General features: G+C 46.1%; 1 protein-coding gene across 1 annotated transcript in view; it reads left to right on the plus strand.

Annotated features, from left to right (window-relative positions):
* The first annotated feature begins 513 nt into the window (after window positions 1–513).
* Window positions 514–16,496, plus strand: part of LOC110507114 (FRAS1-related extracellular matrix protein 2) — a 114,550-nt gene continuing 98,567 nt past the window's right edge. The window contains exons 1-4 of the mRNA XM_036964988.2: window positions 514–4,792; window positions 4,999–5,248; window positions 5,393–6,092; window positions 10,112–10,201. Coding sequence (XP_036820883.2) covers window positions 711–4,792; window positions 4,999–5,248; window positions 5,393–6,092; window positions 10,112–10,201 — 5,122 coding nt within the window. The 5' untranslated portion in view covers window positions 514–710. The remainder of the gene's footprint in view (window positions 4,793–4,998; window positions 5,249–5,392; window positions 6,093–10,111; window positions 10,202–16,496) is intronic.

Here is a 16,496-nt window from a genome sequence, read left to right on the forward strand (position 1 = left end):
TGTATACATGCCTCGACCTTAGTTAAATTGTGTTAAAATATAAGCTTGTTTTACTCCTTTGTTTGTAAACAAAGTAATTGTAAACAAACACTGTATCGCCTCGAAACATGGTTAAAACGATAATTTTGATCTCATGGATGGTCAGTCTTTGTACCCATAGCTGTCTATGAAATTTGAGTGGTTAAACGTCTCCATCCCCATCACGCAGCTATTTACGAAATCAGTGGCGGGGGTGCCCGATTGCTTTGTCATTGTTTTAACTGCAGATTGCCCATTTAAGGTAAAGTGGTTTATTAAGGCCTACCTGACTGCACACATCATTCCTATTTAAGTTTAAATGTATTTTTTGGTCGAATTTCGCACCTTATTCAACCTGCTTCTTCAAATCCAACCCATGCACGAGCGTTTTCGGGTTTTGATTGACATCTTTCCCTTCCATTCAAAAATCAATGAACGCATTCCAGCCTAAATATCCTCCAATCGGCGGACGGGAGGGCGTATCTCTCACTCTGGGTCTCCAAGTGCATTAAGTTTATCCTGAACAGAAGAGAGCAGCGGAGAGAGAGAATGGTACACCTCAGCGCGGATGCGAGTGAGATATTTATCAACACTCATTTTATACTCTCATAACTTTAGCTGAACTGCTCGTATTTCTTTCTGGATTTTATGTGCAAAATTCTACGCATCTTTGCATTGGCTTCTCTCTCCAAATGGCTTGGATTATTCCTCCGCTGTTGCAACGCCAAGGGACTGGTACTGGCGCTGTTGTTTTGCTCTCTGCTTTGATCGCGGTGATTGTGACAGAGGACTCCGCTGCGCAGGTTTTCGACAGTTATGGATTATCATACGCGTTGAGATCGGAACTGTCAGAGGATGCTATATTGGTGGCCAACAATGGAATACGCGTGCCTTTCGGGAGAGCAGTGTTCATTGATCCTATCAATGATCTGGTAATTCAAGTACAACCGGGAGACAGATGTAGTATAACGGTTCTGGATAACGACCCGCTCTCCCAGAGGCCAGGGCAGCTCTCTCCCAAAAAGTTTCCCTGTGAATTTGGTCCCAATGACGTAAAGTATTCTCACTTCGGGTCCAGGAGCCCCCCGCTGGATAGGGTGAGGCTACAGCTCAGATATGACACTCAAACCGACACCATAATCATCCCGTTTATGATGGAAGTGGAAGTGATTTTTACACAGTTGGAAGTGTTAACCAGAAATATGCCTCTGACTGTTGACAAACTGCTTGGTACTAGTAACCCCATTGACAGTAAGATTCTGGAGTTCACCTATGATAGAAGTGAACATCAGTGTAAAATAACGTCTCTCTCCAGTGACAGTGCATTACCCAGGTATGGAAAACTTGTGGATGAGGGAAAACTTGGAAAAATGGTTGACTGTGACAAATTTATTAAAATGAATACCCGCTATCAGCACACTTTTGCACACAAATCACCCAATAGAGATTATTTCCCAATGATTGTGGAATTACAAGATGAAGAGGGTAATCTGCTGAAGCAGGAGTTTTTCCAGGTGATGGTGCGTATAAAGGATGGAGAGGAGAACACGGCTCCTAAACCCAGCTTCGTGGCCATGATGATGATGGAGGTGGATCAGTTTGTGATGACAGCCATCACCCCTGACATGCTGGCTGCTGAGGACATTGAGTCTAACCCTGACAACCTTATCTTCAACATCACCTCCCCCCTCTCCTTCGAGGAGGGGTACATAGTCAGTACAGATGACCGGAACCTGCCCATCACCTCTTTCTACCAGGGAGACCTCAAAGAACTAAAGATAGCCTACAAGCCTCCGTCTGTGGACTCTGAGACAGAACGTATCTTCCAGATAGAGTTTGAGGTGGTGGACACTGAGGGGGCTGTGTCTGATCCGTTCGCCTTCATGATTGTAGTGAAACCTATGAACACGCTTGCTCCAGTAGTCACCAGGAATACGGGTCAGCTTCTCTACGAGGGTCAGTCCAGACCACTGTCCAGCTCTCACAACCTAGAGGTCAGTGACGAGGACAACCTGGATGATGTCAAGATCACGGTGGTCGACGGGCTGCGGCATGGCCAGCTGACAGTGCTCGGGTCACGCAGGAAGTTCTTCGCCCCAGCTGATCTGGACGGGGGCGTGGTCATCTACCAGCACGACGGCAGCGACACGTACAGCGACAACATTATCTTCCGGATGACGGATGGGAAGCACGAGGTGGAGTTCCTGTTTCCCCTGACAATCGTTCCCACGGATGATGAGCCGCCCATTATCAATGCCAACACGGGGTTAATCCTCTTCAAGAACCAGATGATGCTCATTTCGCCACTCACACTCAGCGCTGCAGACATCGACTCTGAGGACTCCACTATCAGGTTCACCATAGAGGCACCGTTCTCGCCTATAGGGGAGGTGCTGCTGAGGCAGTCAGAGGCCCCAGAGGACCCCTCCACCTGGAAATTCAACGCTGAGGATGAGCTGTATGAGAAAGAGGTTACAGAGTGGCTGCAGCAGGATATCACAGATGGGAAACTGTTCTACAGACACACAGGGCCTCACAGCACTGACACAGTCATGGACCAGTTTGTATTCCGGGTCCAGGATGATAATGACCCCCCTAACCAATCAGAACAGAGCTCGTTCATCATCAAGATTCTGCCTGTGGATGACATCCCCCCTGAGCTGTATCCTGGTACCACCCTCCAGATGACCGTACACGAGTACCAGCTCACCTACTTCCGGAAGAAGTTTCTCCGCTACACTGACCTGGACTCGGAGGACAGAGATCTGAAGTACACCGTCACCCAGCCCCCGACAGACACAGACGAGAACAGCCCTGTGGTACTGGGCTCTATTGTGTTAACAGAGAGTCCAGACACTGTAGTGACTGAGTTTACTCAGGCTCAGGTCAACCACCATAAGATATCATACAACCCACCTGACCTGGAGCTGGGGATCACAGCCCACGTTCTGCAGGTCCAGTACACGGTGGAGGATACGTCAGGGAATACTGTCATCGGAACGTTCTCTATATTTCTGCAGCCTGTCGACAACAAGCCGCCTCAGATAACCAACACTGGCTTCACTATATTCGAGCGGGGAACACACAAAATCACCAGAGCTGAGCTGCATACTGTGGACTTAGACACGGACAGTAGCCAGATCTCCTTCACTCTAACTCAGCCCCCTCAGCACGGCACGGTCCAGTACACCTTCACCGACCTGACCAAAGGAGACGCGTTCAACCTGTTGGACATCGCTAACGACAGGATCTCCTACATCCACAACGGAGACGAGTCCACCAGCGATTTCTTCCAGCTGGATGTCAGTGACGGCGTCCATGTTGTGACCATCACCATAAGGGTTATCGTGAAGCCCATTGATGATGAGACCCCGACCATCAGCCTGCCGGCCGGAACCATCGGCTCCTACATTGACGTCCTGGAGAACGGAGCCACTGAGATCACGACTAAAGTCATCCAGGGGCGGGACGAGGACACAGACGACCTCCGTTTGACCTTCATCCTGGAGGACCCACCGGTTTTCGGGGAGATTCTGGTGAACGGGGTCCAATCAGGAAGCTTCACCCAGGCTGATGTCATCAACGGACTGGTGGTGTACGCCCACACCAGCGGAGAGATCGGACTCACCACTAAATACGACTACTTTAATCTGACGCTGACAGACATGTCTGATGAGTGGACGGTAGGGGGCAACAGGGTCACGGGGGTCAGGGTTCAGATCACCATCCTCCCCATGGACAGCCAGGCTCCAGAGGTGTTTATAGGCCCACAGTTCACTGTCGTAGAGGGAGAGAAGAATGTGATAGAGATTTTTCACATTAGCGCTGATGATATTGACACTCCTAATGATGACCTGCTTTGTACCATCATTGTCCAGCCCACGTCAGGCTACGTGGAGAACATCTCCCCGGCCCCAGGTTCAGAGAAGTCCAGGTCTGGGACTGCAATCAGTGCATTCACCATCAAGGACATCAGACAAAACCACATCTACTATGTCCAAAGCATCCATAAAAGAGTGGAGCCGGTAGAGGACAGGTTCACGTTCAGATGCTCTGACGGCATTAACTTCTCCGAGAGACATTTCTTCCCCATCGCTATCATCCCGTCCAACGATGAGAAGCCAGAGATCTATATGAGGGAGTTTGTCATCATGGAAGGGATGAATATTGTCATCGATACGCCCATCCTGAACGGAGCCGACGCGGACATCCCCTCGGACGAACTCACTTTCATCATCACCAAACCACCAAAGCACGGCTTCATCCTCAACCAGCTGACAACCGGCACCGTCACAGTCACCAACTTCACCCTGGACCAGATCAGGGAAGCCTCCAGTATAGTGTATGAACACGATGACTCTGAGACAAAGGAGGACAGCTTTGACTTAATCCTGACGGACGGTAAATATACCGTGGAGAAGACCATCATTGTTATGATCATCCCTGTAGATGACGAGACACCCAGGATGGCCATCAACGACGGTTTGGAAATAGAGATAGGAGACGTTAAAGTGATCGATAACAATGTTTTAAAAGCCACCGACCTGGACTCAGAGGATAGTACTCTGACGTACGTTGTTCGCTACGGGCCGGGCCAGGGGTTGTTACAGAGGAGAACCCCTTACGGGACGTTAGAGAACATCACAGTGGGGATGAACTTCACCCAGTACCAGGTGGACCAGGCTCACATCGTCTATATCCACAATGGGCAGGAAGGAATCCGGGACCTTATCAAGTTTGACGTGACGGACGGGATCAACCCTCTGATCGACAGGTACTTCATTTTTTTACAAATGTGTTTATTGAGGTTTTCTAAAATACAAACAATTCACTACAGCTACAACAATAGAATAAACAACTTGAAAAAAAATTATGATGATTCTTGCTAGGTATGACATTTCAGTTTGTCAGGGTGTCTCCTAATGGATCTTGCAATTATTTGTTTTGTTTATTGGTTATATTCTTTTTGTCTTTTGACAGGTACTTCTACGTGACGGTGGGCGGCATCGACATGGTGTTCCCTGACGTGGTCAGTAAGGGGGTCTCTCTGAAAGAAGGCGGTAGAGTAACGTTGACCACAGACCTGCTCAGCACCAGTGACCTCAACAGTCCAGACGAACACCTGGTGTTCACCATCACCAGAGCCCCACAGAGAGGCCATCTGGAGTGTACCGACGGCCCTGGTATGCCCATCTCCTCCTTTACCCAGCTCCAGCTAGCTGGGAGCAAGGTACTTCGATCTTATGTTTTTTTTCCTTTGTGTTATTCTCAACAATTTTTTTAAATACTCATGATTTTATCCTTTTTTTCTGTAAAGATTTTCAATGGCTTATTGTTTTGTCTTTTCATGTGTGCAATTTTCAAAATAATTAAGGTGTACTACATACACACGGCCGATGATGAGGTGAAGATGGACAGCTTTGAGTTCGAGGTCACCGACGGTTACAACCCTGTGTTCCGCACGTTCCGTGTCTCCATCACCGACGTGGACAACAAGAAACCGGTTCTAACGGTTCACAGCCTGGTGGTTAACGAGGGAGAGAACAAACTCATCACACCCTTCGAGCTGACCGCAGAGGACCGCGACACAGCTGACCCCCTCCTGAAGTTCACAGTCACCCAGGTCCCTGTCCACGGTCGCCTCCTCTTCAACAACACCCGCCCTGTCTCCTCCTTCACCAAACAGGACCTGAACGAGAACCTCATTAGCTACAAACACGACGGTACTGAGTCCTCCAAGGATTCCTTCTCCTTTATCGTGACTGACGGGACGCACACCGACTTCTATGTGTTCCCAGACACCGTGTTCGAGACGCGGCGCCCCCAGATGATGAAGATCACGGTCCTGTCGGTGGATAACGGGGTGCCCCAGATCGTGGTGAATAAAGGGGGGCCCACCCTGAGGGTGTTAGAGACGGGTCACCTGGGGTTCCTCATCACCTCTAAGACTCTTAAGGCCGAGGACAGGGATAGTCTTCAGCTATCTGTCACCTTTAAGATCACCGTGGGACCAGAACATGGATACCTCATCAATCTGGGTACAGGCAACGCTACCGTCACCACATTCACTCAAGGTAAGACGACCGTTACTTTAAATAAAAAGTTATACTCTACTATACTTTAGTCTTTTACAAGTACAATATAACTTTATTGTCCAATGTGTTTTTTTTTCATTCTTCATAAGCTGTTGAGTAATTCTCACTTAGAGCTGTAGCGCTGTTGCTCTTATAATGGATTAAGAGCTTACTTACCTGTATAATGGTACTATGTAACTACTGTAGTATGGTCATTGGCTGCAACTGCACAGTGGTGTTCAGAAATTAAGCTTAATTTGCCAGATAAATCTTTTGTCTTTCTAGAGGTGTTTTTGAATGGCGTTCACCAATTTCTTCAAACAGAAAGATAGGTTTTCACAGGGCAGTGGTTTCTCCTACCCCAAACCTCGTCTAGTAATCTTCTACAGGGTATTATAGCTCTTGAGTAAATACCAGCAGATTTGACCTTACATGAAGGTAGGGGGCCACAGACATGAAGAATAGAGAGTGAGAACATGAATACCCTGTCTGAGAGTGAGGGAGGCAGAGAGAGAGAGGGAGGCAGAGAGAGAGAGGGAGGCAGAGAGAGAGAGAGGGAGGCAAAGAGAGAGAGAGGGAGGCAGAGAGAGAGAGAGAGGCAGAGAGAGAGAGAGAGAGGGAGGCAGAGAGAGAGAAGCAGATAGAGAGAGGCAGAGAGAGAGAGAGAGAGAGAGAGAGGGAGGCAGAGAGAGAGAGAGAGAGGGAGAGAGAGAGAAACAGAGAGGTAGGGAGAGAAACAGTAGAGAGAGAGTGGAGGAGAGGGAGAGAGAAAGGTAGGGAGAGATAGCGAGATGTGTGTGAGAGATAGATAGAGAGAGAGAGAGAGAGAGAGAGATGTGTTAACTTCACTCACAGGGACAGCAGGCCAACGTTTGTTTAAGCCGCAGAAATAGCTACAGTATAGAACAACTACATACATACAGCCCAGTCTACAGTACAAATGAAAAGGTAGGGTAAATAAATAGTAACACAGTCAGTAAGGAATGTATGAATTAGATCTATCTCTATATGCCTGCATCCCAAATGGCACCTTATTCCATATATAGTGCACTTCTATGGGCTCTGGTAAAAAGTAGTGCACTATACAGTATAGGAAATAGGGTGCCATTTGGGTTGGACGTAGTAGACCCATTCTCTCCTTTATTTACTGACCCCCATTCATCCCCATTCTCCTCCCGCTGTTTTCTCCTTCTGCAGACCTGTTAAATATTTCAGGCAGATCCATCGCTGGTAAACAGACAGTAAATAACTCTAGCTTATCCGGCATAGCCGGCGGCAGTGTCCCAAAACTGGCTTTCCATTTTTATGAGCCGGCCGCTTTGAAGGGAAATGTTTTGACATGAAATATAGAAGACAGCAGTAATACACCTCACACCCTCCTCCCTGATAGCAGCCTCCCGACCTATCAAGAAGCCACTCCAGAACCAACCCTCCTCCTAGATAGTATCAGTCTTAAGAACCCACTCCAGCATAGCGTTGTTAGCGGATGCGGCAGACAGACGTGATGTGATATGGTGTAGCTTCTGCAGTCCGCCTCTGTCTTTCAGCAGACTAATAGATAGACAGACACTAAACAGCCTGAGTTAATTCATCTCTCCTCTCCTGTGTTCTTCTTCTTTATTACCGGTGAGGCTTCATCCATATAAGTTGTCCAACAGTGTATACAGTGCCTTGCGAAAGTATTCGGCCCCTTTACTTTCAGTGCAGCAAACTCTCTCCAGAAGTTCAGTGAGGATCTCTGAATGATCCAATGTTGACCTAAATGACTAATGATGATAAATACAATCCACTTGTGTGTAATCAAGTCTCCGTATAAATGCACCTGCACTGTGATAGTCTCAGAGGTCCGTTAAAAGCGCAGAGAGCATCATGAAGAACAAGGAACACACCAGGCAGGTCCGAGATACTGTAGTGAAGAAGTTTAAAGCCTGATTTGGATACAAAAAGATTTCCCAAGCTTTAAACATCCCAAGGAGCACTGTGCAAGCGATAATATTGAAATGGAAGGAGTATCAGACCACTGCAAATCTACCAAGACCTGGCCGTCCCTCTAAACTTTCAGCTCATACAAGGAGAAGACTGATCAGAGATGCAGCCAAGAGGCCCATGATCACTCTGGATGAACTGCAGAGATCTACAGCTGAGGTGGGAGACTCTGTCCATAGGACAACAATCAGTCGTATATTGCACAAATCTGGCCTTTATGGAAGAGTGGCAAGAAGAAAGCCATTTCTTAAAGATATCCATAAAAAGTGTTGTTTAAAGTTTGCCACAAGCTACCTGGGAGACACACCGAACATGTGGAAGAAGGTGCTCTGGTCAGATGAAACCAAAATTGAACTTTTTGGCAACAATGCAAAACGTTATGTTTGGCGTACAAGCAACACAGTTCATCACCCTGAACACACCATCCCCACTGTAAAACATGGTGGTGGCAGCATCATGGTTTGGGCCTGCTTTTCTTCAGCAGGGACAGGGAAGATGGTTAAAATTGATGGGAAGATGGATGGAGCCAAATACAGGACCATTCTGGAAGAAAACCTGATGGAGTCTGCAAAAGACCTGAGACTGGAACGGAGATTTGTCTTCCAACAAGACAATGATCCAAAACATAAAGCAAAATCTACAATGGAATGGTTCAAAAATAAACATATCCAGGTGTTAGAATGGCCAAGTCAAAGTCCAGACCTGAATCCAATCGAGAATCTGTGGAAAGAACTGAAAACTGCTGTTCACAAATGCTCTCCATCCAACCTCACTGAGCTCGAGCTGTTTTGCAAGGAGGAATGGGAAAAAATGTCAGTCTCTCGATGTGCAAAACTGATAGAGACATACCCCAAGTGACTTGCAGCTGTAATCGCAGCAAAAGGTGGCGCTACAAAGTATTAACTTAAGGGGGCTGAATAATTTTGCACGCCCAATTTTTCAGTTTTTGATTTGTTAAAAAAGTTTGAAATATCCAATAAATGTCGTTCCACTTCATGATTGTGTCCCACTTGTTGTTGATTCTTCACAAAAAAATACAGTTTTATATCTTTATGTTTGAAGCCTGAAATGTGGCAAAAGGTCGCAAAGTTCAAGGGGGCCGAATACTTTCGCAAGGCACTGTAAATCAAATCCAATGTTATTTGTCACATGCGCCGAATACAACAGCAGTAGACCTTACGGTGAAATGCTTACTCACAAGCCCTTAACCAACAATGCTTTAAGAAGTTTAAAGAAAAATAAGTGTTAAGTAAAAAATGTAAAATATAAAAATAAAAAATCAATAATTAAACAGCAGCAGTAAAATAACAATAGCGAGGCTATATACAGGGGGTACCGGTACAGAGTCAATGTGCAGAGGCACTGGTTGCCGAGTTAATGGAGGTAATATGTTCATGTAGGTAGAGTTAAAGTCACTATACATAGATAATAAACAGAGAGTAGCAGCACCATAAACGAGGGGTCTGGGGAGCCCTTTGATTAGCTTTTCAGGAGTCTTATGACTTGGGGGTAGAAGCTGTTATTAAGAAGCCTTTTGGACCTAGACTTGGCGCTCTGGTACCGCTTGCCGTGCGGTAGCAGAGAGAACAGTGTATGACTTGGGTGGCTGGAGTCTTAGACCATTTTTAGGGCCTTCTTCTGACGCCGCCTGGTTTAGAGGCCCTGGTTGGCAGGAAGCTTGGCTCCAGTGATGTACTGGGCCTTACGCACTACCCTCTGTAGTACCTTACGGTCTGAGGCCAAGCAGTTGCCACACCAGGCAGGTAGGTTGTAGTAGTTCAGTGATATGATATGTGGAAGTAGTCTTAAGCCACATCAGACAAGCTATAACAGAGAACAACTGTTCATCACAGATATGCATATCAAATGGAATGTTGTATTGTATTATGTACCCTGCCTACCTTATCAGCGTCATTCCTTTTCTCAGTCTTTCTTAAGTCTATTAGGTAACATGCAAGGCATGAACTATACATTTAAGCGTGTTTCTAAACGAGTAGAAGAGTAAATGACATCAGTCTGATTTTGTTTTTCAGCTGAAGTTGATGACATGAAGATTTGCTACGTGCTAAGGGATGGCCACAATGCTACGAGCGACATCTTCTTTTTCTCCATTGAGGACAATGGTAAGTCATTCTAGAAATGTTTTACTGATGGTGCTTGTTTACATCAAATAATACCACATCTAACTATTTTAATTGTTGAGAGGCTTTTTGTGAGCCAACATTGTGGATGGAGGATTTTCCAGTTGTAGCCTTAATCTTTTCAGTGAAGGAGAAAATCTAAGCTGCAGTAGATGAGTGCATTGGAATGAATGGGGCTCTAGATATAACATAGTGGTATAGAACCGAGCAGCAGGTAAATCCCTTTAATCTACAACAGCAGTATATAAAACAATGTTGACGTCCCCCCCGCTTGAAGTTCTGCTTGAGTGAGGCCAGAAATCTGTTTAAAACATGTCGACAACATTTTCTTTAAGGTAGGAACTGTTCTTTGAGGCAGGAAGGAATCTTCAGTTGTTCCAGCAGCTTGTTGGGGCATGATTTTATCACGTTTAGCATGTAGGCCTACAGCACTGTGAGGTTTCTCTAAGGGGGATGTGGAAGCAGGCTGGAATTGTATACGTACAGTATGTTGGATCATTATGTAGCACAAGTCCAGTTCACAGGACTCCTGTTGAACACCTCTCAGCAATGTAATAAAAGTAACATTCATTGGGCCACTTGAATTAGCCGAAAAATACTCTCACCTTGAGCTCGGTCTGCGATGAGAGGCATTGTCTGCGATGAGAGATAGTGGTTACGTCCCAAATTTCACCTTATTCCCCACATAGGACACTACTTTTGGTGAAAAGTAGTGCACTATATAGAGAATAGGGTGCCGTGTGAGGCGGTGTAAATGGTGTTGGATGCGGCTGGTGCTTCGTGATTAGTTTAAGTAGAGTGGCTGACAGTGTGTTCATTCTTCTGCTCTTCCACGGCCGTGACGGTCTGATGGAATACAAAGAGGTCCTCAGACAAGGGCCTCTTTTCCCACAGGCTCTTCTCTGGGCCTCTAAACACCTCCTGTACACCCCCCCCCCCCCCCCCCCCCCCACCAACCCCACCCACCCTTACCCTCGACCTGGGAGTAATCAGGGGGTTCAGTGAGGCTCAGTGAGGTAATACACAGGTTATTACATCAGGGAGTTCAGTGAGGAAATCACAGGTTATTACATCAGGGGGTTCAGTGAGGTAATACACAGGTTATTACATCAGGGGGTTCAGTGAGGTAATACACACGTTATTACAGCAGGGGGTTCAGTGAGGTAATACACAGGTTATTACATCAGGGGGGTCAGTGAGGTAATACACAGGCTATTACATCAGGGGGTTCAGTGAGATAATACACAGGTCATTACAGCAATCTGTTACTCTGTGTGTGGCAGCATGAGGAGCTTATGGGGGTGTTAACTGGTGTCATCCATTCAATCTTCTCTATGATTAAACCTGCTAGGCATCCCAAAATGGCACCCCATTCCCTATAAAGTGCAATACTTTTTAGGTTTTATCATAGAGAAGATTGAATGGCTTTTTCTCATGCTGGTGATAGTCAAGTCGATTCAGAGTCCTTCCCGTCGCTGTGGAGTCAAGTTCAGTCAATACCTGTATTATCATCTCAGTTGGCTTAATGTCATGGATATACCTCTCTCTTTCTCTTCTGTATCAAATCAAATCAAACTGTATTTGTCACATGCGCTGAATACAACAAGTGTAGACTTTACTGTGAAATGCTTACTTACAAGCCCTTAACCAACAGTGCAGTTCAAGGGGAGTTAAGAAAATATTTACCAAATAGACTAAAATAAAAAGTAATAATACAAAGTAACACAATAAGAATATCAATAACGGGGCTATATACAAGGGGCACCGGTACCGAGTCAGTGTGCGGGGGTACAGATTAGTTGAGGTAACTTGTACATGTAGGAAGGGGTGAAGTGACTGCGCATAGATAATAAACAGCGAGTAGCAGCAGTGTACAAAGGGGGGGGGGGTCAATGTAAATTGTCCAGTGTCGATTTTAGGAATTGTTCAGCAGTCTTATGGCTTGGGAGTAGAATCTGTTGAGGAGCCTTTTGGTCCTAGACTTGGTGCTCCGGTACCGCTTGCCATGCGGTGGCAGAGAAAACCGCCTATAACTTGGGTGACTGGAGTCTCTGACAATTTTATGGGCTTTCCTCTGACACCGCCTAGTATATAGGTCTTGGATGGCAGGAAGCTTGGCGTCAGTGATGTACTGGGTTGGTCGCACTACCCTCTGTAGCGCCTTATGGTCAGATGCCGAGCAGTTGCCATAGGCGGTGATGCAAACGGTCAGGATGCTCTCGATGGTGCAGCTGTAGAACCTTTTGAGGATCTGGGGACCCATGCTAAATCTTTTCAGTCTCCTGAAGGGGAAAAGGTTTTGTCGTGCCCTCTTCCCGACTGTCTGTATGTTTGGACCATGATAATTCGTTGGTGATGTGGACACCAAGGAAGTTGAAACTCACGACCCGCTCCACTACAGCCCCGTCGATGTTAATGGGGGCCTGTTCGGACCGCCTTTTCCTGTAGTCCCACGATCAACTCCTTTGTCTCGCTCACATTGAGGGAGAGGTTGTTGTCCTGACGCCACACTGCCAGTTCTCTGACCTCCTCCCTATAGGTCTTTTCATTGTTGTCGGTGATCAGGCCTACCACTGTTGTATCGTCAGCAAACTTAATGATGTTTTTGGAGTCGTGTTTGGCCATACAGTCGTGGGTGAACAGGGAATACAGGAGGGGACTAAGTTCACACCCCTGAGGGGCCCCAGTGTTAAGGATCGGAGTGGCAGACGTGTTGTTGCCTACTCTTACCACCTGAGGGCGGCCCGTCAGGAAGTCCAGGATCCAGTTGCAGAGGGAGGTGTTTAGTCCCAGAGTCCTTAGCTTAGTGATGAGCTTCATGTGCACTATGGTGTTGAACGCTGAGCTGTAGTCAATGAACAGCATTCTCACATAGGTGTTCCTTTTGTCCAGGTGAGAAAGGGCAGTGTGGAGTGCGATTGAGATTGCGTCATCTGTGGATCTGTTGGGGCGGTATGTGAATTGGAGTGGGTCTAGGGTCTCCGGAAGGATGCTGTTGATGTGAGCCATGACCAGCCTTTCAAAGCACTTTATGGCTACCGATGTGAGTGCCACGGGGCGGTAATCATTCCTTGGACACAAAGACTATGATGGTCTGCTTGAAACATGTAGGTATTACAGACTCAGTCAGGGAGAAGTTGTCAGTGAAGACACTTGACAGTTGGTTTGCGCATGCCTTGAGTACACGTCCTTGTAATCCGTCTGGCCCAGCGGCTTTGTGAATGTTGACCTGTTTAAAGGTTTTGTTCACATCGGCTACCGAGAGCGTTATCACACAGTCATCCAGAACAGCTGGTGCTCTCATGCATGCTTCAGTGTTGTTTGCCTCGAAGCGGGCATAAAAGGCATTTAGCTTGTCTGGTAGGCTCGCGTAACTGGGCAGCTCGCATCTGCGTTTCCTGTAATAGTTTTCAAGCTCTGCCACATCCGACGAGCATCAGAGCCGGTGTGGTAGGATTCTATCTTAATCCTGTATTGACACTTTGCTTGTTTGATGGTTCATCTGAGGGCATAGCGCTATTTCTTATAAGCGCTCCTTGAAAGTGGCAGCTTTAGCCTTTAGCTCGATGCGGATGTTTCCTGTAATCAATGGCTTCTGGTTGGGATATGTACGTACAGTCACTGTGGGGACGATGTCGTCGATGCACTTATTGATGAAGCTGATGACTGAGGTGGTGTACTCCTCAATGCCATTGGATGAATGCCGGAACATATTCCAGTCTGTGGTAGCAGTCTGTGGTAGCAGAAGGAATCAAGAGGATATAATTATGGTCAGATTTGCCAAATGGAGGGTGGGGGAAAGCTTTGTATGCATCTCTATGTGTGGAGTAAAGGTGGTCTAGGATTTTTCTTTCTCTGGTTGCACATGTGACATGCTGGTAAAAATTTGGTAAAACTGATTTAAGTTTGCCTGCATTAAAGTCCCCGGCCACTAAGAGCGCAGCTTCTGGGTGAGAATTTTCTTCTTTGCTTATGGCCTCATAGAGTTGGTTGAGAGCGGTCTTTGTGCCAGCAAAGGTGGTGGTAAATATATAGATATATAGATAATATAGATTAGAACTCTCTTGGTAGATAGTGTGGTCTACAGCTTATCATAAGGTACTCTACCTCAGGCGAGCAATACCTCGAGACTTCTTTAATATTAGACATCACAGAACGCACCAGCTGTTATTGACATATAGACACACGCCTCCACCCCTCGTCTTACCAGAGGTAACGTCTCTGTTCTGCCGGTGCATGGAAAATCCCGCTAGCTCTATATTATCCGTATCGTCGTTCAGACACATCTCGGGGAAACATAAGAAGTTACAGTTTTTGATGTCCTGTTGCTAGGGTAATCTTAATCATAGGTCATCAATTTTATTTTCCAATGATTGCACGTTAGCAAGAGGAATGGATGGCAGTGGGAGTTTACTCGCTCTCCTACGGATTCTCAGAAGGCTGCCCGATCTGCGGCCCATTTTCCTCCGTATTTTCTTCATGCAAATGGCGTGGATCTGGGCCTTCTCTTGCTCCCATTTTCTCCCTCCTCCCTCCCCCCCCCCCCTCTCTCTCTCTCTATATATATATATATATACACAACAATATATCTATTGTTCTCTATCTCGTCTTATAAACCATGAAGGTGTTTCTCTATCCCTCTCTCTGTCTCTCTCTCTCCCTCTCTCTCTCTCTCTCTTCTCTCTCTCTCCCTCTCTCTCTCTCTCTCTCTCTCTCTCTCTCACTCTCTCTCCCTCTCTCTCTCTCTCTCTCTCTCTCTCTCTCTCTCCCTCTCTCTCTCTCTCTCTCTCTCTCTCTCTCTCTCTCTCTCTCGTTCTCTATCTCGTCTTATAAACCATGAACGATTTTCTCTATTCCCCTCTAAACACTGCAAGAGTTTCTCTGTCAGCTCCTTGTCTTTCAGTCTCATTCATTAGCTGAGCTTGTTTCATCAGTCATTTGGCAGTCAGACAGGCACCAACAAGGAGTAGGTGAATGTCAAATGCAGTCAATAATTGTTCACTTGCTGCTTATCTTTCATGAGTGGTTTTAGTAATGATCTGAGCAGTGCTAGAGGCTGCCTCCCCTGTGTGTGTTTGTGTGTGTTTGTGTTTGTTTGTGTGTGTGTTTGTGTGTTACTGCTTTCACAGCCAACGTAAACCTCCACAGAAAGCATGCAGCAGCCGAAGCCCACTCACACACAGAACTCATTACAAGGCATTAGTGCTCTCATTTGCTTCACGTCGATTCCTTTCTCCCCTCTGTGGTAGAATGTTTGTGAAATTCCGAGCTTTCCATAATGCTGTATTACAAGACTGATGCTAGTTCTTGTTTGCATGAAGCCACAGGGCTATTCATCGTGGTAAAGTTGAAGTCTTCAGTTAATGCATTAAATTGATAAATGATGCCACTTTATGCTGGGAGTTGACCTCATATTTTACCTGGCAGGGATGAGCTGACTATCGATGAGTTGTGTAATATATAATGTACTGGGAGTTCTTGTCAGATGCATGCCAAGGTATGCTGGCACTATGTAGTTAATTCTATCCAGTAGGGAGAGTATGCGTGTGTGTGTGTGTGCGTGCATGTATGTGCGTGTACTAGCCTATTTGTGTGTACAGTATATGTCAAATCAAATCACATTTTATTTGTCACATACACATGGTTAGCAGATGTTAATGCGAGTGTAGCGAAATGCTTGTGCTTCTAGTTCCGACAATGCAGTAATAACCAACGAGTAATCTAACCTAACAATTCCAAAACTACTACCTTATACACACAAGTGTAAAGGGATGAAGAATATGTACATAAAGATAAATGAATGAGTGATGGTACAGAACGGCATAGGCAAGATGCAGTAGATGGTATAGCGTACAGTATATACATATGAGATGAGTAATGTAGGGTATGTAAACATATAAAAGTGGCATTGTTTAAAGTGGCTAGTGATGCATGTATTACATAAAGATGGCAAGATGCAGTGTGTCTGTGTTTATCCAGGTAAGGTTGTACTTGTAAAGCTGCTCATAACCTTTGTACTGGTTAGAATTGGGTCGCTGCCATATGCCGTCCCTGCTGAGTGATTGATGTCATCCTGAAAGGGGATGAACACTGCCCAACTTGCAGGGGAGATTTTGGGGGATTGTGTAACGGTTCTCTTGTTGTGGAGTAGAGGCGGACCAAAACGCAGCGTGGTGGTTGTTCATTGTAGTTTAATGAAGACACTATACATGAACAAACTAACGAAAACAAGAAACGTGAGAACTCAAAACAGCCCAATCTGGTGTAAACACAAAGA

This window comes from Oncorhynchus mykiss, chromosome 27, assembly GCF_057628025.1.
Source record: "Oncorhynchus mykiss isolate SJ-2025 chromosome 27, ASM5762802v1, whole genome shotgun sequence".
Lineage (NCBI taxonomy): Eukaryota > Metazoa > Chordata > Actinopteri > Salmoniformes > Salmonidae > Oncorhynchus > Oncorhynchus mykiss.